This window comes from Chrysoperla carnea, chromosome X, assembly GCF_905475395.1.
Source record: "Chrysoperla carnea chromosome X, inChrCarn1.1, whole genome shotgun sequence".
In the NCBI taxonomy this organism is placed as follows: domain Eukaryota; kingdom Metazoa; phylum Arthropoda; class Insecta; order Neuroptera; family Chrysopidae; genus Chrysoperla; species Chrysoperla carnea.
Genome location: NC_058342.1, coordinates 31,344,237 through 31,367,911, shown reverse-complemented (window position 1 = coordinate 31,367,911; position 23,675 = coordinate 31,344,237). Strand labels below are relative to the sequence as shown.

The window sequence follows — 23,675 nt, the reverse complement described above, 5'->3', positions numbered from 1 at the left end:
ATCTGAATATACAATTTTATTTTGAGTATCGTGGTATTTATTTCAATAACTATGTCTCAATTCGAAGTGAACAAAAATTCATCCTTATAAAAATTTTATAGATAAAATGATTCAGAATATATAAATTCGGAGATACTGATGAAAAATCAGGTCCACAGAATTGAATTCTAGAATCTCGGAATAATCATTTTTTCAGACAAGTACTCAAATTCTCTCACTTTTTGAGTATCATAAAATTGCCTGATATTTGAAAGTTTTTAAGATCGATCGCCGCTCCGATTAAATTAAGAAAATTGGTGACGCTTAGCAAGAGTAAGTGGAAAGAAAAATTGATCTACAAGCAAGGTAAGAAATATCCCAAATGTCAAAACGATAATCCCCGTTTAAAAGACGAAAATTTTTGGAGTGGTGGCAACTCTAAGATTCAACATATTGAAAATGTGAATGAACAGAGTAATCCATTTTCATCAATAGACCCAAATAGGTTCCTTATTATTATACCCTGTATATATGTAATATATATCAACTCAAGCTATACTAAGTTTAGTCCCAAGTTTGTAACGCCTAATTGATGCTTTGAACAAAAACAAAATCACCTAAGAGTCCATTTCCGATTGTCAGTCTGTGAGCACGATAACTCAAAAACGAACAGAGATATCAAGCTGAAATTTTTATATCGTGCTCAGGACGTTAAAAAAAAGTGAGGCAAAGTTGGTAAATGAGCAACATAGGAAATTAGGGTCTTGGGTAAGTAGGACCCATCTTGTAAACCTTGTTAAAAATAGAACAAAAGTTTGAATGTAGAAAATATTTCTTGTAAAAAAAGAAATAACTTTTGGTTGAAACATTTTTTCGTAAATGTCACTGTTTTTCCGAATTTTCATTGAATTTTTGTACTACGTTGTCTCACGTTTACAATAAGCTTGACAACAAATTACGAGTGACATGTCGCCCAGTGTTGCCTCAGTGTAATTGCGCCTTTATATATTATGCTGTAAATGTTGTAAGTCTATGAATGGATAATTTGTGTGTCTATGATTAATATTTGTTATCTATGGTTTGTTTTGTATACATCACATATCTATGAATCATCGGTTGGAGGGAATATACAGAATACAGATTACAGATTCGTATACAAGCCATCATAGCAGGTTATCACATGTTGTAAGTTTATACGAAATCTAAAATGTTTTCTAAACAAATATAATTCCAAGTATTTATTTAATGTATTTTTATTAAAAGTGCTAAAGTTATCGAAGATCAAACACGAAAATAAATAATATAACAGTTAATTTTTTATAACTTGTATCAGAAAAATTTTTTTATATTTAAACTTAAATTTACGAGATTTTTTACAAAATTAGGCTTCAGATATTTTTGGTTTTAGTGATATTCGTACGGAGTATAGTAAGTGGAAGCGACAGTTACAGCGATCGTAGCGCTCCCTGTAAAAAAAATACCATAAAATCGCTGTCACATTCCAATATAACTCAAGTGAAAAGTTATTAATCAAATGGTAAATAAAAGTGTTGTAAATTGCAAAAATACTGGCAAAAACATTAAATGTAAATATTGAAAATTTCCAACTACAAGTTGGAAATTAAAATAGAGAAAAATTTGGATAAATACAGTTCAAAGAAAAAAGTAAGTGACAAATAACCTAATTGTATAATGTATGAAATTATTAGAATGGGGTTTCATAGTTTTAAATTCTTTTTTAATTATTAATAATTATAATCATATTTGTAGTTAATTATAATCAAAAAATTATTTTAGACTAAATACTTTTTAGGGTTGATGGATCACCGTGAACTCTTAAAACTCACAGTAGTGGGCATTTTATAGAAGGGAAAAATGCGCAAATGTAAACAAAAACTGTTATAACGTTTTCTGCTTTGAGTTTCCTGTTAAGTGTTCAATTGTGTCAAGAATTTTTCATACATTACACATCGGGAATTATATTTTTTTTATATGTTTGTGATAAAACATTTACTTGGAAAAATCAGTTTAATTCATCTTAAACGAATTCATAATGGAGAAAAAAAACAATTTTCATGTGAAATTTATGGAAAAGTGATGGAAGCAGTTTAATTCAACCTAAGCAAACTCATAATGGAAAAAAAACAACCTTTTTCATGTGAAGTTTGTTTAAAAACATTTAGTTTGAATCGGTGTTTAAGGGGTTAGGTATAGTCAGAGACATGAAAAATGACAATTTTAAATAATTTTTTTTCCAGTAAATTATTTTATTTTTATAAAAGTAAAATCATAGCATCATTAAATATGGTTTCGATTTGCCAGAAATTTGGAAAAAAAATTAATTATTTTAAAAGTAATGGCTGTTTGTGTTGGATCCAGTTCCAACCGAAGTTCCTTGCGGTGACCATCACTAATCCTTGGAGATTCATCTAAAATCAATTGGACAAAAAATTAGTTTTATTTATAGGTAATCTAGTGCCTGTACGAAGCTTTTTTTTTAAATTAACAAAATGGCGTGCGCAAGAACTTTTTTTCCAGGTTTTCGGGAAAAAATCAACAGTTGATTGTTTATAAAAAGTCGAAATTTAAAAAAAAAAAATCTTTTGATCAGGCACTAGTTTTGCATGTTTTAAAAAAACTGTATAAATTTCATTGAAATCTATCGAGCGATTTTCGAGCTACAGTGGTCACCAGTTCAAAAAACATAGTTTTGAGAAGAATGCATTTGAAGTTTTACTCTTAATTAACGTAAAGTAATACGTATTATTTAATTACTAACACCGAGTCATCTTTTCCTGGGCCATACAATAGTTCTTCAGCCGTTGTAGCAGCTTCCAAAAATATCTATTTGATGTTATCTACGTAGCATTCTACCTTCTCGAGTGTTGTCGTTAGCGCGCGTTTCTACTCTCAAGCGTTCCAAAGCGCCCGACAACCTTTTGATAATTATCGAATAACTCGAAAAGTATTTGTCGGATTTACTTCAAATATTCAAAGAATATTTCTAAGATATTATACTTTAAGAAAATTAAAAAAATATTTGAAAATTCTGACTACACCTAACCCCTTAATAGAAAATAATCGAACCGATACTGGAGAACTCAAACGATTTAAATGTGCAATTTGTAAAATTATAAATAAATATTGTAAATTAATATTTTCCTAATTGTTAAATAAAGAAAATTTATGTTTTTTTTTTTTACTTTTTCCGGAGTGATCCGGAAATTTTTTTTAAAATTGTTTCCTATTTATTCCGATTGATTGAATTGGAAATTTCCAAATCATTAATCGGATTTCCTTATCAGGGAGTTAAATTTTTAAAATACTCCATTTGTCTTACAATATTCATAACAAACAATATCATATTTTTTGAGTAGTGGAGTAAAAAACTTACTCAAAATTTTCTCAATTAAATATTTCGAAAACTATTGCTTGTACGAAAATTTTGTATGGAATCTTTTTTATGTAAAATTAATTCAATCAAATTTTCATAGAGAACGCTAGGTGTCTCCTAGCCTGTAAGTGGATGCGATATGCGTAGCGAGAGCGAAAACTACCAGTGAGTATGCAACCAAAAATTTGATATTTAGCTTGGTCGCAATTTTATTGTCCCGAAGATACATATGATTATAGCAAGGACACAAGAAAACTCACTGGCAGTCTTCTTTAAGTTAATAGTTTGCGAGATATTTGGAAAAACTTATTTTCGTGGCATTTGATCTTGAATAATTTGTTCTACGCACATAATTTTGCAATGCGAATATAGTCCGGTGAAAAAAATTCACTTGGATTTTTAAGCAGAAAAAGCCTTTATTATTTTAAATAATAAAGAATACATTTTTTTGTATCCATAGGAATTAGCTGTTAAGAAGATTAAGATCTATGGACGGAAAACGAAGTAAGCCTTGCAAATCAACAAAAAAAATTTGTCAACCCAAAATAGAAATAAAAACTGAAAGTGTGGATTTGTTAAACATGCAATCGTCAGAAAATAAATCGAAATCATCCAAAGCGAGAGTTCATGATCGAAATTTTACACCTGGTAAAGATTTATCTCTATATTCTGCAAAAGATTCAGCTAAAAAATTTGGAAAATCTTCATTTAAGATGGAATCTGACGAAAGTAAGTCTTTTTTTTTAATTATTCAATTCAGATTTTATAATGGCGCAGAAAATTTTTCGTTCAAAGCACTAAGTACTAACTTGATCAGGGAATTTTTTAATTATTCAACTGGAAACCATGAGGTATCTAATGCAACGGTATTCCCGCCGTCTGCTGGAGTTTTCGAGAAATACGTCATATAATCAGTTCAAACTCGTTAATCGGGGGGTTTTTGGGGTCGCCGAACAAGAAAATCGTGACGGAATTGGTCTCAGATTTACTTTGTGCAACGAATTTGATCCGATTATATAACAAATTTCCCGAAAACTACACAAGACGGCGAGGAACCACTTACCCCGAGCACGAAGTACTTCTAAGACCAATTCTGTCACGATATTCGTGTTCAACTACCCCAACAACCTCATGTAACAAGTTTGAAATCGTTTTCATCACTATTAACTGAATTGCGATTTTAATATTAACAGTAAACGGTAATTTCTTATAAATCAGACTAGGTCACATAATTTTCTGACGCTCTAACGAATCGAATGCCGAAAACCGCATTCAAATTCGACTTACTGAAAATCACAAATTTGCTTGGTCAATAAAATTTATTTTCGTACCTAAAAATGAATAAATGGATTAAATTAATTAATTAAAATAGTTTATTAATTACCTTATTTATTATTAAATAAGCTTAAAATGTACAAAAAAAATGATGTTAATCGCGAAAAATGAATATTTCAAAATTTGAGGTTATGATGTTCAGAAAAATTATCTTATTATTACGGCTATTATTCGAAATTTTTTGGGTTAAATTTGGGTATTAATGCAGTAATCGTTTAGTTTATTTTCGGTAACTAAACAGCGTAAGTGCAGTATCCATGCTAGATAACTAGAGTATAAAAACTGACCAACACAACATTAATATAACCAAATTATAACGGTAATTATACGGCATTGCGTAAATGCCGAATAATTACGGTATTTTTTTCTCATTCACATTCTCGAAACCGCTAGGGATATTTTTAAAACCATTATTTCTATTTTTCACCAATTTGAACTTGTTGACTAGACTATAAAATTATATAACTATTGTTGAAAACATTTTTTTTTAACAACTATTTATGACACCAAAGTCTAAAAGTTTAAGCACACATTAAACTAAATTTGCAGCTATACATCAAAGGTACACATCCGCGAATCTTAACTCTGGTGATCCGTATCCACCGAACTATATTTTTACTAAAGACGCATCACCAAAATTAAAGAATACAGAATAGAACACCATGTGTATATACGTATTCGAACTCACCATTTTGGTAGTTTGAACTACTCCTCCAGAGGGATTATTGGTTTGTTATATTCATAGTAGGTACATATTATACCATATACAACGTGTTCTGTTATTAACTGCAGAAACCTAACTTCCCAAAATAAGCTCATCAAGAGCAACAACAAAATTTCTTTTCCAAATTTAGATCTGAGCCCTAATTTGGAAGCTACAGGTATGAGAAAAATTGATAAATTTGTTTATTCACTGACTATGATTCGATAACCAGTAGTCCATGATAATCAGAAGTTGTTAGTAAATTTCATTTAATAATATTCAACTAACTCGTTGGATTAGTTTCCGAGATTGCTGATTGTTTTCACTTGTATTATAAAAAACACATATTATGCGCTTAGAGTCATCTAAAAGTAACGCCTAAAAAGTATTCTGTATTCGTCGTATTCTTTGTCTAATATGTACCAGTCTTGGGCCCCAATATTGCCCACGTAGACCAATCTCTATTATTATGTTAAAAGTTTAATAAAAAAATTTATATGCACTTATTTAAATGTTATTTCTTTTTAGATGAAGTAACATCTACAACAAATTTTGGAGAACCGGAGAAAAAAGTTTTCAGCACTGTGGATAAAAAATTTGATCCGTCTCAATGGCAGCCGGTCGTTATTTTGGAAAAAAACGATTTTTCTTCATACTTAAAATCAGAAAGTAATCCAAAAAAGGATGCTTTACAGAAAGTGGCTATAGTCAAATTGGAAAGAATTGACTTGACTTATATGAATAAACATCGTGATTCCACACTCACTCAAGATTCCTCAAAAAATAGGAAACGTTCCATGGATGATCCGACCGAAAAGAAACTGAAAGTAAAGAATTTACTAGCGAAACGTATGCGGTCGCACTCAACCGTAGATATACCAAAAAACCGTATGCAGTCGCACTCAACCGTAAATGTACCACAAAACCGTATGCAGTCGCACTCAACCGTAAATGTACCACAAAACCGTATGCAGTCGCACTCAACCGCAAATTTAAGCTATAACAACCGAGAATTTATCCATAATCTCAAACGTTACATGGATGATCCGACCGCAAACAAACTGACAGTAGAGAGTTTACTAGCAAAACGTATGCCGTCGCACTCAATCGTAGATGTACCAAAAAACCGTATGCAGTCGCACTCAACAGTAAATGTACCACAAAACCGTATGCAGTCGCACTCAACCGTAAATGTACAACAAAACCGTATGCAGTCGCACTCAACCGCAAATTTAAGCTATAACAACCCAGCATTTATCCACAATTCCAAACGTTCCATGGATGATCCGACCGCAAACAAACTGACAGTAGAGAGTTTACTAGCAAAACGTATGCCGTCGCACTCAACCGTAAATGTACCACAAAACCGTATGCAGTCTCACTCAACCGTAAATGTACCACAAAACCGTATGCAGTCGCACTCAACCGTAAATTTAACTTTTAACAACCCAGAATTTATTCAAAATTTCAAACGTTCCATGGAAAATAAATCTGGTTGTAATAATCCGAGATGTAATAATCATAAAGCAACATTTGATTGGCCGATTGCATACATTGAATGGAAAAACACTGGAATGTTACATGTCTGCTATAACCCATTGCCATCCAAAAGCGCGCCCAATACACAATCGGAAACAATTCTACTGGAGTAAGTTCTACCAGCAAAATCGGTGCTGATATGAGAATCTATTAATAAGAAGAATGTCATTACGGATTCGGGAAATAATTAAGAATCCTCCACTAATTAATGTTCCCCAACCCCTTAATGATTAAAATATAAAAGAATATATCTAAGAATTTAAGTAATTTATTTTTTTAATTGATTTATTAGGGAATATTCACGAATTTTTTGTATTGCTTTTATCAAAGCTGATTCATGTAACAGACAGCAGAGAAAAATTATTTCTCGAATAGAAAGATTTGTTTGTATCTCTAGAAAAATCGAATTTAACATGAAGCTCTTACAGTAAACAACATAGTATATGACGTCAAATACTATGTCCGATCTCTCTGTCTAATATCAGTCAAATTAAAAGTTTAAAATGTTTATAACATTCCTATTTCAGCCGATTTTCATTTCAGTTTCATTTTTTGTCATCAATTTTACGATATTTTCATATTTTGTTAAGAAATGCGCAGAAAAATTTCATGAATATTCCCGATTGTTTTTTCTTTGATCTCATTTTGTTCCTTTTAAGTAATTTTCAAAAAGAAATAAAAATTTAATGTGAGCATAAATATTTTTTTTCATTTTTAATTTCCAATTTTACAGTTTCAGCTGACGCACTCCCCTAATATACATTTCTCTTTGGGATTTGAAAAATTACAGGAATGTGGGGGGGAGGGAGCGGTGCGATCGAATAAAAGTTTCTCAAAGGAAATAATATTTCCTCTGGTATATTTCTAACAATATTTTTTTATACCATATATATGAAATATGCCAAGGTATACTAAGTTTTGTCCCAAGTTTGTAACGCTTGAAATAATGATATTATGAACAAAATTTTGGTATGGGTGTTTATAAAATCGCCTAATTAGTCCATTTCTGGTTGTCTGTCTGTCCGTCTATCATCACGATTACTCTAAAACGAAAAGAGATATCAAGCTGAAATTTTTATAGCGTGCTTGGGATGTAAAAAGTGAGGTTAAGATCGTAAATGAGCAACATAGGCCAATTGGGTCCTGGGTCTGTAAGGCCCATCTTGTAAACCGTTAGAGAAAATAAGTAACTTTTGTTTGAATCATTTTTTCGTAAACATCACTGTTTACCCGTGAGAGCGCCAATTATGCGAAAATTGTATAGTATGTATTATATGAGAATATCAGTTATGTATGTATGTGTAATGTGACAGAGTAATCAACACTGTCTATACATGGTATTTCAACAATTAAATCAGTCAATTGTTTGTTTTCTATTGTTTTTAGTAAGCAAGTGCTCCGATTCTGATTGATATCAAAATAAATGCTTTATAAATTTACCGAAATCCGGATCTGTAAATATAAAAATTTTATTTCAAAAAGATTCCTATGGGAATGAACTGAAATGAGACAACTACTAATTAATGTTTAATTTATTTTAATGAATTCATTTCATTAATTAAGCAATTTTTACTTTTAAAATTTTAAATGCGGTTTAAGCTTCACATAACCTCTGTATGTATATACATACAATGGGCTGAAGAATACAATTACAATTTTTATCACAATAGGGCTTTTCATTTTAAAATCACGATTCACATTTGTTTCGTACTAAATGATTTATAACCAATGTGATAAAATGCATAACAAATATCTTCTATCTTAGTCCTACTTATTGCTGTCAGTACGAAAAAATAAATTCTGCACTTGCGCATATGAAATGATGAAAAAGTCTATGAAGGCTGGATTCATCTTTTCTCAGCTCTCACTAATGACATGTTTAATATGGTTAATTTAAATAGAACATATTTACATATAGTTTTGAAAATTTGGCTCACAGGGATTATTAACACATGTAAACGCTGATTAGTACGAAGTTAACCGCTCTTAATTATGGTGCTTTAAACAGACGTGTCTGATTAAATTTGTCTGTTTAAAGCACCATTATTAAGAGCGGTTTACTTTGTACTAATCAGCGTTCACATGTGTTAACAATCCCTGTGAGCCAAATTTTCATGACTTTATGTAAATATGTTCTATTTAAATTAACCATATTAAACATGTCATAAGTGAGAGCTGAGAAAAGATGAATCCAGCCTTCATAGACCTTTTCATCATGTCATATGACTAATTGATCCATATTTTTGCGAAAAACGGAAAATTTAACACTTTCTGGAAATAATTGTTTGGGGAATGTATGGACTGGCTTTGGGGGGTGTTATTTGCTTTGGCTTCAGAAAACTATTTTTAAAAGAGGTCTATATGGTTTAAAGCAAAGTTTTAAGTTTTAACCCCCGAGCTGTTAGGGAGAAGGGGTGTATGGAATAAATGTATCTTAAAAGATTTTAAAAAGAAGTCAAAATAGTTTAAAATGCTAAAGTAACCCAAAACTTTAGATGTTTTGATTAATATAGCCCTTTTTACAACATCCACCCCTCCCCTCCCGCTTTCATATTTTTTGCAAATTCAAATTTTTTATGACGTATAAAGGGGTTTTTGGGGTCGCTGACAAGTACACCCCCTAAAAATATTACTATTTTTTTTGATAATCTAGGGCAAAATTTAGTTTTACTCCAGTATTGTGTGTGGAGGTAACAAAAGGAATTTATCTAAAATACCAAAGATAAGATTTCATTTGTAACAATCTCTCTATGAATCCGATAAGAATTATGAAAAACGTCATTCCCATATACACCACAAATCTGACAAAGATAAAAAGAGATCCACTTATACAAATACAACATATATGCATATAGTTATCTTTGTCTACACCTGACATACATATGTTTTGAATCCGTACTTTGCACTAAAAAATAACAAAATAATGGGAAAGAGCTGTCAAGTGTTTAAAAAATTTTCAAGAAAATTCAACTTTTTAATCAAAATTTAGCGTTTGAATTTTTGTGTTTCGATAAAAATCAATTTTCGGGGGGGTATTTTCGACAGTTCATAAAAATTTGGTTCACAAATGTGAATTTTTTTTAGAATAAAATGAAAAGATAACCAAATTTTTGTGTGTTTCTGGTAAGCAAGTCATTTGTATGCAAATTCCAGTTATGTATGAGAAGAGAATTTTTTTTTTTGGATTACGGTTTTTTCTTTGGTTTTTGCAGTGAATATGTGATTGATTGTGTGCGTTGCAAAACGAATTATTTTGTGTGTAACAATGAATTGGCTTAATAGTTCTGGATTTCGTAGTGGTTTTACTCGACAACGAACCCCTAGTTTAGATGCAACGACTGCTGATCCGGATGCTTGCTATGCCAGTTTTAAGGAACACTGGCAACAGGCCTATAAAATTATTCAACGTAGTTATGTATGTATACAAATTTATTTTAATATATCATTTTGTCCCGACTAGAGAGAGCCCCAGGTGGCAATCGATCTGAAAAATCTTGAAATGTTAAGGAATTTTACGATTCTGGGCAAGTCATTATCCTGTACAAAAAATGATTTCTCAAATCAATTGCAGGAAAATGTTTTTGGATTTTGTTTACTATTAAACCGTAAGGCTATTCAAACACTATCGAGTATTTAACGGCCATCTAACGCTAACGCTTTCGTTAGAGAATTTTCTTAAAAAGCTCCTAGAACGTCAGCTAAAAAACTAAATTGAAGCATTTTTTACGTAAATTACGAATCCGTTTTATAGTTTTCTTCTGTGATTGTATTTATTCCCTGATTTACGGGTTAGCCATGTCTTCAATGGGGTTGAGTTAGCACGGGTCTGCTGATTTTTTGGATTTTGGGTTAACTCTGTGATTGCGTTCATTCACTGATTCTCAATTAATCTGAGAAAAGCTCAAAAATCTTAGATAATATTCTGTTCACGTTAATCACCTATTCCAAATTATCTTATCGTGAGACTCATGTTAAAAACACGCTAGTGGCCGAATAGCTTTAGCTTTAAAAAATATTAATTTTCGTATTTCTTTTTTAGCAAAAACCGGTCCACGACGATGTACTGGGAATGGTTAATCATTTAGAGCAAATGGTAACTCTACTTTTGTACGAGTTAAAAAATCGTAATGTCCATTTAAATACGAGTACCCTTACAAATTTAACGCCATTATCGCCAAGTAATACCCATACACCTTGTCTAGAATATTTACTATCGGAAAATCTATTAGATAAAGTCTATGAATGGGGTCTACGAACTGGAAAGTAAGTACAATTCGTGTGAGAGGGATCTTAAGGATGTACGAGCGCCAGAGCAAACAAAAAAAACCCGTTGTACCCGACTAATTATCTGGAATAATTTTCAAATAAATCGAAAATTTTGTTTACTTATTTAGCTTTCGATATTTCGAAAACTATGACAGATATCGAAAAATTGTATTCTTATTTTTCGTGAAAATAAGGTACAAATAATTTCAACCACAAATCTAAACTTGCCTTGGCGCTCGTACTACCTTCCGAGGGCTATTTGATCAGCCCTCCTCCTTCCCTCTCATCTCTTTTATTAATTCATTTCAAAAATAATTGAATGGACTGAATGTAAAATATTTTTTAGGTATGGAAATGCTGTTCGATTAGAGCAAATAAAAATGTATGAAATGTTAATAAATATATCGTCGCATGAATTACTCGTCCACGAACCATTTTTACGGCCCCTTTTAAAGCTATTGTTATCGTGTCAGGGTGAATGTTTCCCTGATAATATTGTTAAGGATTTAGTCCAATTATTGTATCAGTTATGTGTTTCGCTTATGCAAAAAGCTGAATTATTGGATTTATTTTTTGTATCAACACCTGGTTCACCGACTAAGTAATTATTATTCTTTAAATAAAGCACCTCATAGACGTCATCAAATTTCATTGAGAGAAAAAGATTTTGAAGCAACTCGATGCTCCAAGAAATATACAATCAAAACTGATCAGAACGACATTGAAGAGGCCCAAAATTATGTGCGTTATGTATATTTTATCTTTCTGAAAAACGTAACTTCCAAAAGAAGTTTGGAGTTAATTTGATCAATTTTCACTGAAAATATGATCGTTGCGATGCCCCTCTGATGTATTATTATTATTTGGAAAAAATCAATATAATGAGTCTATGGGTCGCTTTGTTCAATGGCATTTGTTCAATAGTTAATGAAATTTATTTTTTAGATTTATAATTTTTTCGTTGCTAATTCCCTACGTCCATACCGAAGGTGCCACTGGCCTACAAGCGAGAGACGCGTTGTTACTTTGTATGTCACTATCGAAAAAGAATTTAAATATTGCTGAGCATAGTAACGTCTGTCCAATGTTGGCTACAGGTATGACTTTTTGTCAATTTCCATGAAAATAATACGACCCTGCGCCTAGTACACCTCATATAAATTACATTTAATTTTTATTTCAGGTTTAAGTGGTTTATATTCATTGTTACCGCGAAATTTTAAAATTGAAACAGAAGACTGGCATCGTTTCACACCAGATGATGTAAAAGACATTAAAGAGTTAGCCTTGTTTATGAATTCATTAGAATTTTGTAATGCGGCTGCGCAAGTTGCACATCCAATTATCAAATCACAATTATTAGATTTTTTATATCAAGGTTTTCTGTTTCCTGTTTTAAAACCGGCACTTTTACAGGTAATTTTTATTTGATATCTATTCAATGATCGAAAGTTTTTGAACCTTTTTCGATAAAATTCGACCCTGTTGGCACATTTTCATTTTCTTGAGTTAGCGAGGCGAAGTTTTTCATAGCTAATTCAGCATGGCGATTGACTTGGAAATCTTGAAAATGTCGGGGAATTTTGACATTCTGAAAAAATCAGGGAATGAAATTTTTGCTATAATGGAAAAATCAAGGAGTTTTATAAAAACAATTCGACCGCTACCCTTAATCTAAAAAATGAAGGCCAATAGGGAGTTGGAATTCTTAAGACCAATATGATTTGATTTGACATTGTCTGTTCCTCCTCCTCACTGTGAGAGCTCCTGCAGTTTTTAAGAAGCAGCTATCAGTTCGTGAATGGAACTCACGGATGCCTATTGATGCTTGTGCCCGACAGCATTGTGCCATTTCTAGCTCGCACAATTTCCTGGAATATCTCTGTCTCGGTACCAGGTTTACATTCATTTGTTTCGCCAGCTCATTTAAGGACGTACGCCAGTCCTGTGCTACCTTTTTAACGAATTAAAATCTTCTTTTTTTTTGCAGTCTGACGTAACGGAACAAATAGCCGCTGTGGCATACCTAGATTTAATAATGAGATCGGTATCAGAACCCGGTTTATTGCCAGCGATGATACGATTTTTATTAAAAGAAACAATCAACGATGTATATTTATTAGAAGTATTAATTTGTCGTATTGATTCGGCGAATTCCTTTCGTGTAAGTATTTTAAAACTCCCTTATGAAAAGCACGTTATGAGGGAAGAAATATGACCTTTTTTTAAATTTTTCAGTTAAGTTTAGTAACATTGGCATTATTTGAAACGTTAGTCGATTTAAACTGTGAAGATATCATGTTAGAATTAATATTTAAACATCTAAAGCCATGTTCACACTTAATGTTACCACAACGTCCATTAATTATCGATACGGATACGTATACGATCAACATGGATAAATTATTTTCGTTAGTACCAAATTGTTGTCGAATTAACAACTCCCAAATACCACCAGCTCAATCAATATCGTCCACAAGATCCTCTCTATCGAACGGATCATCAACGTCCGCGGATGTCGTGACGAACAACAGTGGTGCTATGTCGTTGCCAACAAATTGGAATCATTATGGCACACAAGTGAATGATACGTTGCTGGGCAATTATCATGCGTATTTGTGTGACGCACGACAAAAGATTACGATGTGTCGTCAAGCATGCGTGTCCTGGAGTTCAACGTACGATTGTGTGGAACGAAAATTTAATACAGAACATCAGAATACTGGTGATAGTTTAATGGATGGAACACTTTGTTCGGAGGATCTTTACGATTTAGGTATGTCGCTAACCAATTTATAATCGGGGTGAAATTATAAAGAAAAACGTTTCGAATCCATTTTAGCAATTTTTCACATTAAACGTTTTCTGTAAAAAAAAAAATCCAAATAATTGAAACCCCCCTTTCATAAAAAAAATTTTGTATACTTTTAAAATTTTAGAAGAACGAACAGCTACAAATAGTTTACAATCGTTAGGTGACAGCAGCGATTACGGAAGTTTTAAGTATAAGGGCGAAGAAAATGGTATTAATAGTAGTAAAATGGTATGGAAACAATCGTGTCATCCCCCCTTAGATATTCATAGTACAACTATCGATAAAGACGATTCAACCACTGAAATGTGTTCGAGTGTTGGTAAGTTTAGATATTTTTCGCTTTATATTACAGGGTGACGATCGTATTTGATAATTTCAGTAGTTCGATCGCCGCCCTGTTTTTAAATATTTCATGATGATGGCGCTTTAATATAAATTTTTTAAATTTATTTTCTAGGTTTATTTTTGAATATTTTATTGGAAAAATTAAGTGATATGCTAAAAAATAATATTTATGTAAATTTCCATTTAACTGGTCTCATATCACGGCTGGCAATTTATCCGCAAACGTTACTTCAATCGTATCTTTTGAATTATCAATTAGTCTTACAGCCAAATGTTCGATCTATTTTCCAAGTAAGTATCCAATCAGTTTAAACTTACCATATTTAATATCTTAAAAATGAGAATTGTCCTTAATTGAATTTTTCAAAATTCAATTAAGGATAAATTTTGTAAATTTTACTTATTAATGATTTTTTTTTTGTTAATTGTAGGTTGTCGGTTTATTAAAACATCAAATCGATGAATATATGTCGAATAATGCGGATTCCGATTTAATATTAACGAATGCACGCCAATGGTTATTCGAACGAGAGAATAAATTATTAAATTTACGATGGAAAGGTGTACGTAACGAAGAACCAATACCAACAACGAACAATCAAGTCGCCAGACTTGAGCCAAATTTATCACGTAGTTCGAGTAGTTTAACCAATTCTGTCACGTCCATGTTAAAACGAACTAGTATTGGTTCCAACTTTTTCCGTAAGTCATCTTTTTATTATCTAAAAATATTTTTTAGTAATTTTCTAGCTTAAAAAATGTTTGTAAACAAGGGGGTGCCAAGGTAATTTAATCGTCTATTAGCCCCTGGAGAATTGCATTGCCTAGGGTCCCCGATATGGGTTAATCCGACATCGTTTTCAGATAATTCAATTGATTTTAGGAAAACAAACAATGCAACAAAATTCGTCGCACAACAGTAATTCTCAACAGTCAGCTGATTCAACGTCTTTACATTCATTAAACAACGAGGCGCATTCATTAAACATAGCAAGTGGCTCCTCCACAGGTGGTACAGGTGGAGCTACATCTACATCAATATCACGTGGTGTTGTTGATAATGTTGCGTTATGTGCAATACTTTTAGATGAATGGTTAAAAGAATTGGCGGCCATATCACAAGAACAAACCATTGCTCAGTTAACGGATGTTTTCTCCAAAAATTATTTACATTAATGGTTTGTTTTCTAGCCGACTAAATAAGGAAAAGTCTGTTTTCATTATTTTTTATTTTGTAAAATAATTTAACATATCCCTTTTAATTATGTTCCCTTAGCCACCATATTTACGCACAAAATATTCGCTCATTAATTTTTAATAATATACATTCATTTTTTAATATGTTCAATTTTAAGGATGTAAGAGCGTCAGGGCAATTTTTGGATAAAAGACTTGATATTTTTTGTAGTTGGACTAAGTCTAAATCAATTCTAAAAATTTTAGGGGGGGTTGCCTGATTATTTAACATTGGTTTTATGGGAAAACGGTAGATGCATGATTTGTTTTCATGGATTTTAAAAATTTTAAAAATTTATTGAAAACAAAAAAACCCGTTGTGTCCGACTAATTAAAGATGTATGAGCACGGTAGTGGGGACATAAATTAAAAAAACGAAATTGACGAAAAGTAATAATAAAATTTTTCGATATCTGTAGTAATTTTCAAAATATCGAAAATTGAAAATTTTGTTTCATGATTTAGCTTTCGATATTTCGAAAACTAAGACATCGCAAAAATTGTATTCTTATTTTTCGTGTACATTCATGAAGTTATGACAAAATTCATCATCAAAGTTGAATATAAGATAAAAATAATTTCAACCACAGGTCTAAACTTGCTTTGGCGCTCGTACTACCTTAAGCAGTACATGATTCTGTATTTTGAAATGATACTGAGAGCTAATTTTACGGTCTAATAATTTTTTTGACTAATATTAATTTTTAATTATGTTTCATCAAATAATTACGTCCAATTACGTCCTTAACATATAAATATTTACGGTCCTAATATTTATCATTTGTTTCGATTTGTATGTAGTGTAGGCGCTGAGTAGACTTCGTGTGCACGAAGCCCACTTAGCGCCTACACTAATATGTGTAAAACATTTTTAACAACCACTCGGCACAAAGACCGTTTTTTTTATTTATTATACAATTTAAATAAAATTTTTAGAAAAAAAAATCTATCGTAAAACGATGCCGTCTAATTAGGTAAGATTGTTATTTTAATTAAAAATTTTTGTTTTTTGTTTTTCTTAAATCGTACAAGGTACTCCAGAAAGTACAAGATATCTCAAAAGTGATTTACGGTATTGCGACTGCAAAAATTAATATGCAAGAGTTTTGAAAAGGTTTATGAGAACAAAAATTCCAAAATTTGTGACCTACTTTAAAATAAATTAACTTTTGAGACTTTGTATACAGAATTTATGAGCAAAATTACGTATAAAACCAATTGCCACAAAATTTTTTGTTTTTGTCTTTACATTAAATCGAGTTCCTTAAATAGAGTTCAAAAAAATATTTTGCTCAATCCATTCACAAAATATTTGCCATTTATTTAAAAAAAATAAAAGCTATAAATCTTGCCTCAAAATGGTCGAGTTAAAAGTATCGATCAATCCAAAAATTAAATCACAAAATTCTTCAGAAAAAAAATCGATCCAAATTAGAAAAATACAATTTTAGATCTCTCGAATCGCGCTTTTATGTAGTTGTAAGCTTTCTTCTTCATTTTTTTTTTGTCAACGTAAATATGTGACAATTTACTTTCGTGTTTAGAAAATTCGAAGATATTTTTTTAATTTGGATCAAAAGGGGAAATTAAACAATTCTACTGATAATTTTTCATTTCCCGAATCAATGAAAATTGTCCTAAACAGGAACTGTCATTAGAATATGTTTTTTTTCCCTCTATATTTCGATTTATTAACTGTATGGAGTTCGAAATAAAACGATCCTAAAAAAAATTACTATTAATTTCGAACAGTAATAAATCGAATCGACAATTTATTAAATTTGTATATACATGCCTAGGAAATCCCTTCGCCACCCATATCCAATTTCCTCCCTTGCTTAATCCTTCTACTTAAGTATATAGAGAGCTTTATCAATTACAGTCAAAATAATCGGTTATAACGACATTGACAACGCGTACAGACGGTTTTAATTGAACCTGAAAACTTAGATCGAATTCAATACTTAGCATTTTCCTCGACTAAATTTATTTATCGAGTTTCAAGCATATGTCAAGTTAAAATAGAGCATCCTGTATATGGTATGAATGCCATATACAAGGTGTTTTGTCGAGAGCTACTAAATAGCTAGATCGGGTCCTGCCGATAATGCCGTTTTATCTGAATGTTCTTGTTATAAACGAGATTTTCAAATTTATATCTACTCGTCGTTATAAACGATGTCGCTACAACCGATTCCATATTTCGATTGACTGTATATAAAAAAAAATATATATATACATTATATAAAATTATTTTTTTGGAATGTTTACAATTTTCATTTATAATTTTTATTTTATTTTAACTTTAAAAGAAAAAAATAATTGTAATATAATCTGCGCGCGCATCATTTAAATAGTTGACAATAATATTTACTAATTGTATCTATACAGAAATGTCTAATGGATTTGGTATGACCAGCGCACGGAAAAAAATTGATCTCTATATATATTATAAATGTGAAAGTAAGGATATTTGTTTGTTTGTTACGCTTTCACGCAAAAACTACCGAATGGATTTGAATGAAATTGCTTAACAATATAGCTTATACATTAGAATAACACATTAGATATAATTTATAAAGATTTTTAACTAAATTTAATCTGACATTTTACTGCTCCATCTATGATCATCATTTTGAATCATAAATTAAAGATTCCTGTGAAAATTAAAATCGTAAATGTAAAACAATTCATGGCCATCTCGTCTGTTGTACTCAATGAATCATGGCTATTTTACACTTAAAAAAAATTTAAAACTGTGCATATATTTTAGATGTGTAAAACAATCCCTTCGAGTGTTAAAGAAGGGAGATAAGTGAGATAAAGAGATGGAGGCATAAAGCGGTGGTTTTTACTTTTAAGCCCAGTGAAGCGGGCGGGTATCAAGCTAGTAGATCAGAAAATACCAAAACCGTTAGACATTTGATTTCTAACAATAGAAAATTACTAATTAAATAAATAATTCAAAAAAACGAAAAGTCAATCATTTTCAATTTAGGAAATAAAATTACAAAAACAACTTTTTTAAAGCTTTTATTAAATTTTTATGTTTACAAAACCTGGATATATTTTCGTAATAAATTAGATGTAAGTTACCCCCTCTCCCTCATTCACCCCTTTTTAATTTTTAAAAATAACGAACGCATAATATACTTAGAGGTGACTGTTTTTTAAAATAATTGTAGATTTTTAAAATTTATGAATAATGACCGTTTTTAATTAGAAATTTGTTTTTTTTTAAATAGATTAATGATCGAAGCTTTTATGTTTTTAATTTTTAATGTTTTTATTTTTTATTAAATTGCTTGAATTATTTCAAGGGTAACTTATTTTCTTATTTAAATAGAAAAAGATAATCGATTATAAAAAAAATTAGTTTTGACTCAAAAATATGTTACTCATATTAAAAAGTGCAACTGTATTTGCAAATTTATAAAAAATTTATTTAAATGCCTAGTGATGACTTTTTTGATCAATCCATTTAAGGGCGTTCGATTTCTCTGCTAAGATCGACAGTTTTCCTTTTAGTTTCCATTTCATAATTCCATTCTACTTCTGATATTTTTTTAATCGGTTTTAAGCGCCTTTAGGCAGATAAACTATCAAAACTGAGTCGAACCGTTGAATTGGAAAATTCTCAATCTAGCAAAATAAGATGTTGCATATTTTTGAAACATAAACTCGTCTTATAACCCCTCATCTTTTTCCAAAAGAAAAACAATTGAATGCCTTGTTATTGCAAGACAAAAAAACACGATTTAAAAATTATAAGCAGTTATTAAACTCTCCATTTTATTCGAGTGTTTTTCCTCGAAAATCTCCAAGCGGTAACTTTCCAAAACCGAAGTTTCATAACTGCAATAGTTTTTGAATTGTGTTCGGTAAAAAATAAACAAATGAAATCTATATTATATTTTGTGTTCAATGGAAGGTTTCATTTTAACCGCATGTTTGAAGATCTCTTGAAACCATTTTTTTATTTGCGTACAGTGAAACCCTCTATAACATATATTGTTGTTTACAAATAGAATTAATAAGCGTTGATTTTAATTCATGAATTTTGTCTGTGAATTCTTTATAGAAAAAAAAAATCGTTGTTACCATAAATTTCAAAAATAAAAATGTGCAATTTTGGTACGAAAATCATTTTTTATTTACCTTCTTCATACTCCCCCCCCTTCATCCCGTTTATAAGAATTGCAGAAGTAAAACTACAGAAAATTTTTATTAAGTCTGATTACTGGGCTGGGATAGTTGTACAATTCAAAGATTGCTCCAGGACAATCATCCTCAGGACCAGATTAACCATTTGGCAGAGTTGATAACTGCCTAGGAAACTAAATTTTTGCCTTTATTTCGAGCCTCAAGGGAAAACAAAGTTATTTACGAAAAAAATGTTCCAAACAAAAGTTTAATTTTTTATAAGAAACATTTTTTACACTGAAACTTTTGTTCTATCTCTTATAGTTTACAAGATGGGTCCTACGGATCCAAGACTAAATGGACTTTTGAACTTAACCTCACTTTTTATGTCAGAGCACGATAAAAACAAATTTCAGCTTGATATCTCTTTTCATTTTTGAGTTATTGTGTGGTTATTAGATTAATTTTACGAACACATCAAAATTTTGTTTCTAGCATCAATATATCTAAGCGTTACAAACTTGGGACTAAACTTAGTATACCTTGAAATTGCATATATATAGGGTATAAAAATGACTCTAGTTTGTTTTGAATTTGTTATCAAAATATATCACTATGGCAACCACATTGAAGTTATTTTAACAATCATCGAATTTTATTCGACTTACAAAAAAACAATTGAGAATACAAAATGGTTTTGTTTGTGGATAACGAAGTACGTTTCGATGTACCATATTCGTACATGAAATTACGACCCGGCGAAAAAATCATTGATCGATTAGATTCAATTGAGGATACAAAAGGTAATGGAGGTGATATTGGTAATATGTTTATCACGAACCTACGAATTTTATGGTATTTATTATCTGCAACGGGTGTTAGCTTATGTACGTATTTCATCCAGAGCTGGATTTAGGAGTCATTTAAAACAAAGTCCCTAAATCTGGCTCGTTATAAAAAATTTTGTAATACATTTTCGACGTTTTGATTTTGATAGCAATTGGCTTCAACTGTGTGGTGAGTACGAGTACTACTCTTGTCAATTCGGTAAGTACGATTTTATGGAATACAGTAGGAATACGAAATATTCAACCTGACAGAGGATAACTCAGTTAACTTGTCCAATCGTTAAGACGTAGTACGAGCGTCAAGGCAATTTTAGACTTAGGGTTGAAATTATTTGTACCTTATTTTCAATTTTGATGATGAATTTTGTTCTAACTTCCCCCCTCCCCTAAAATTTTCAGAATTGATTTGGACTTAGTCCAATATCAAATTAAAAAAATCAAGCCTTTTATCCAAAATTCCCCTGGCGCTCGTAAATGCATAAATTAACGCAATTTCTGAAATTTTTGGAGTCAAATTGTCTTTCCAATTAAGTCAAAAAACTTTTTTCCCAAACTGTTACAGTATCTTTTATCCAAAATTTCCCTGGGGCTCGTATATCCTTAAACTAACGCAATTTCTGAATTTTTTGGAGCCAAATTGCCTTCCCAATTACGTCAAAAATCTTTTTTCCTAAACTGTTACAGCATCTTTTATCCAAAATTTTCCCTGGCGCTCGTAAATCCTTAAATTAACCCAATTTCTGAAATTTTTGGAGCCAAATTGTCTTCCCAATTACGTCAAAAAACTTTTTTCCCGAACTGTTACAGCATTTAAAAGGAAAAACTGAAGCTTTACACATCTTGACATCTTACAAAAATTCAAAGTTTGAATTTATTTTTACAAATTTGATTCCTGGAAATTACCGACATTTTACATCTGTTATGGGAGTGCATAAGTATGAAACTTTTTTTAGCATACTTTGGATACTTTTCGTTTTTGGATTCAAAAATATTTTTTAGGGCATACGTACTATCCAAATTGTACCGTGAATTAAAATTACGTGGATCTGTTGTACAAAATAAACAATTAAAAATTTTACCTTCGGAACAAATCTATTCGAATACGGCAGGAGTATGGAATTTGAGCAGCGATCAAGGAAATTTGGGAACACTAATTATAACAAATATTCGAATTGTATGGTTTGCTGATATTAATGAAGCGTTTAATATTTCTTTGCCATATTTACAAATAACTTCTGTAAGTTTCTTGAATTTTCTATAATTTTAAAGTTTCATATTTTATTGCTAGAGATTGAAGTAAGGTCCAAACTTGTTTGAAATTCAGGGACGATAGAAAACTCATTTTCCTAAATTTTCAAATTCTTTTTTTCAAAAATTAATGTCAACCTATTTCGAACCCCCTGTTGACGATTTATATATATTTTCGTATGACAAAAACCTACACAAGAATGGAACTGACAGTTCCGAACTGTCAACTTTAATCGTAAACTTTCGTGTATATTCGTTTAATACACGAGTTCGGAGTAATCGGAATAATACACGAAGAGACGAACATTTACGAACATGAGTTTATTGAACTCTATTGACAGAAAATATTTTTATCGACATTATAATCGTTTATTTTCGCTTATAATCGTCATAACTCACGAATTATTACAGATAAAGTAATCGTAAGATTTCGTGTATGTTCGTTTAAATAGTCGGAATAATACACGAAGAGACGAACATTTACGAATATGAGTTTAGTGAACTCTATCGACAGAAAATATTTTTATCGACATTACAATCGTTTATTTTCGCTTATAATCGATAACTCACGAATCATTAAGGATAAAGATGAAAATTGCCCGCCTAAAAAAAAAAAAATACAATTTTTTTTTTTTTATTTTAATAAATGAGCGCATTCGAATACCCTGAAATCGATCGACGAAAAATTTGGGACATTTTCAATTCAAAATGTTTGAAAAATCACCTCAAAATTTTAATTTTGATTGTAAACCTTTTTTGAACTGATGTGATTGCAAAATTTTCAAACAATTTGATTCAATTTGATTTATTCTTAGAAACATAGGCTGTACCAATTTTGAAATAAAGCACAATTGTTGAATTGATCAAATTTTTAAGCTTACAACAATGAAGTATCCAGATTTATCATTTGATCGTTTGAGATGCTTGAAACTTTTAAAGAGCGTTTTTTTTTAGGTAAAAATTCAAGAATCCAAATTTGGTTTAACATTAGTTTTAACAAGCCACGAATCAAGTGGCGGATATGTTTTGGGCTTCAAATTGGATTCCGTGGATAAATTACAATCAATCCACAAGGAAATTAACACATTATATCAAGTCTATTTGAATAATCCAATTTATGGTGTCCATTATATTTGGACGAAAAAAACGCCACCATCTCAAAATGAAACTAAACCCATCGATGATTTACAAGAGCTTGCAACTGATGAACGTAATGAAATTTCGAATACATTCACAATATATATGACGGAATCGAATAAAAATGGACAAAATCTTCCAAAATATTATCCACAACTTGGCTTAAGTGTTGAAAATTTAAAAGATGGTTTTACTTTGAAAAAATTATGGGAGGTTATCCCACAAAATAATTAAAAGTTATCAAAAAATTAATACAAATTGTTTTTTTTATTGTACATCCCATTTCCTATCCAATAAAAAAGTTTCCCCCCTTACCCTCATAAATAAAGAGAATATAAAAATTTCATAAAGTTGGAATTTCCAAGGATTTTAAAGAATAAAAACAAAAAATTTTCAATACTAAATTTCTTTTATTTAAATTTTACAAAGTTATTCTCGTAATTTAAAAAACAAAGAAAAGAATAAGAGAAAAGAGAAAGTAAACAATGGAATGCAGCGAGAATACAAAAACTTAAAAAATTTCTGAAAAAAAAATCGTTAATTTGAAATTTTTATAAAGAATTTGTTTTTGAACACTTTTTTTGAAATAAAAAATAAATAGACGAATAATCAATCAATACCTCATCAATCAATAAAATATATTAATTCGCTTTATAGAATTTCCATATCAGTCAACAAGGATCACAC

At 30.7% G+C, this 23,675-nt stretch overlaps 3 protein-coding genes across 4 annotated transcripts; all 3 read left to right on the top strand.

Moving 5' to 3' along the window:
• Nucleotides 1-1,108: 1,108 nt before the first annotated feature.
• LOC123303126 lies at nucleotides 1,109-7,293 on the top strand. 2 transcript variants are annotated; one of them, XM_044886254.1, is made up of 3 exons: nucleotides 1,109-1,164; nucleotides 3,834-4,102; nucleotides 5,940-7,293. In XM_044886254.1, exons 2-3 carry the CDS (start codon nucleotides 3,862-3,864, stop codon nucleotides 7,061-7,063), a joined length of 1,365 nt encoding a protein of 454 aa, XP_044742189.1. In that variant the 5' UTR covers nucleotides 1,109-1,164; nucleotides 3,834-3,861; the 3' UTR covers nucleotides 7,064-7,293. The 2 variants fall into 2 exon arrangements, with proteins under 2 accessions (XP_044742189.1, XP_044742190.1); XM_044886255.1 differs by lacking the exon at nucleotides 1,109-1,164 and adding an exon at nucleotides 1,628-1,644.
• Nucleotides 7,294-10,045: 2,752 nt separating this feature from the next.
• On the top strand, nucleotides 10,046-15,744 carry LOC123302090 (FHIP family protein AGAP011705). Its single transcript, XM_044884875.1, has 12 exons — nucleotides 10,046-10,073; nucleotides 10,163-10,365; nucleotides 10,990-11,213; nucleotides 11,563-11,817; nucleotides 12,162-12,313; nucleotides 12,400-12,632; nucleotides 13,207-13,380; nucleotides 13,455-13,992; nucleotides 14,156-14,350; nucleotides 14,489-14,667; nucleotides 14,808-15,078; nucleotides 15,260-15,744. Exons 2-12 carry the CDS (start codon nucleotides 10,216-10,218, stop codon nucleotides 15,550-15,552), a joined length of 2,664 nt encoding a protein of 887 aa, XP_044740810.1. The 5' UTR covers nucleotides 10,046-10,073; nucleotides 10,163-10,215; the 3' UTR covers nucleotides 15,553-15,744.
• Nucleotides 15,745-20,383: 4,639 nt separating this feature from the next.
• Nucleotides 20,384-23,222, top strand: LOC123303057 (Bardet-Biedl syndrome 5 protein homolog). Its single transcript, XM_044886155.1, has 5 exons — nucleotides 20,384-20,642; nucleotides 20,753-20,802; nucleotides 21,411-21,538; nucleotides 21,603-21,840; nucleotides 22,806-23,222. Exons 1-5 carry the CDS (start codon nucleotides 20,447-20,449, stop codon nucleotides 23,220-23,222), a joined length of 1,029 nt encoding a protein of 342 aa, XP_044742090.1. The 5' UTR covers nucleotides 20,384-20,446.
• Nucleotides 23,223-23,675: the final 453 nt, after the last annotated feature.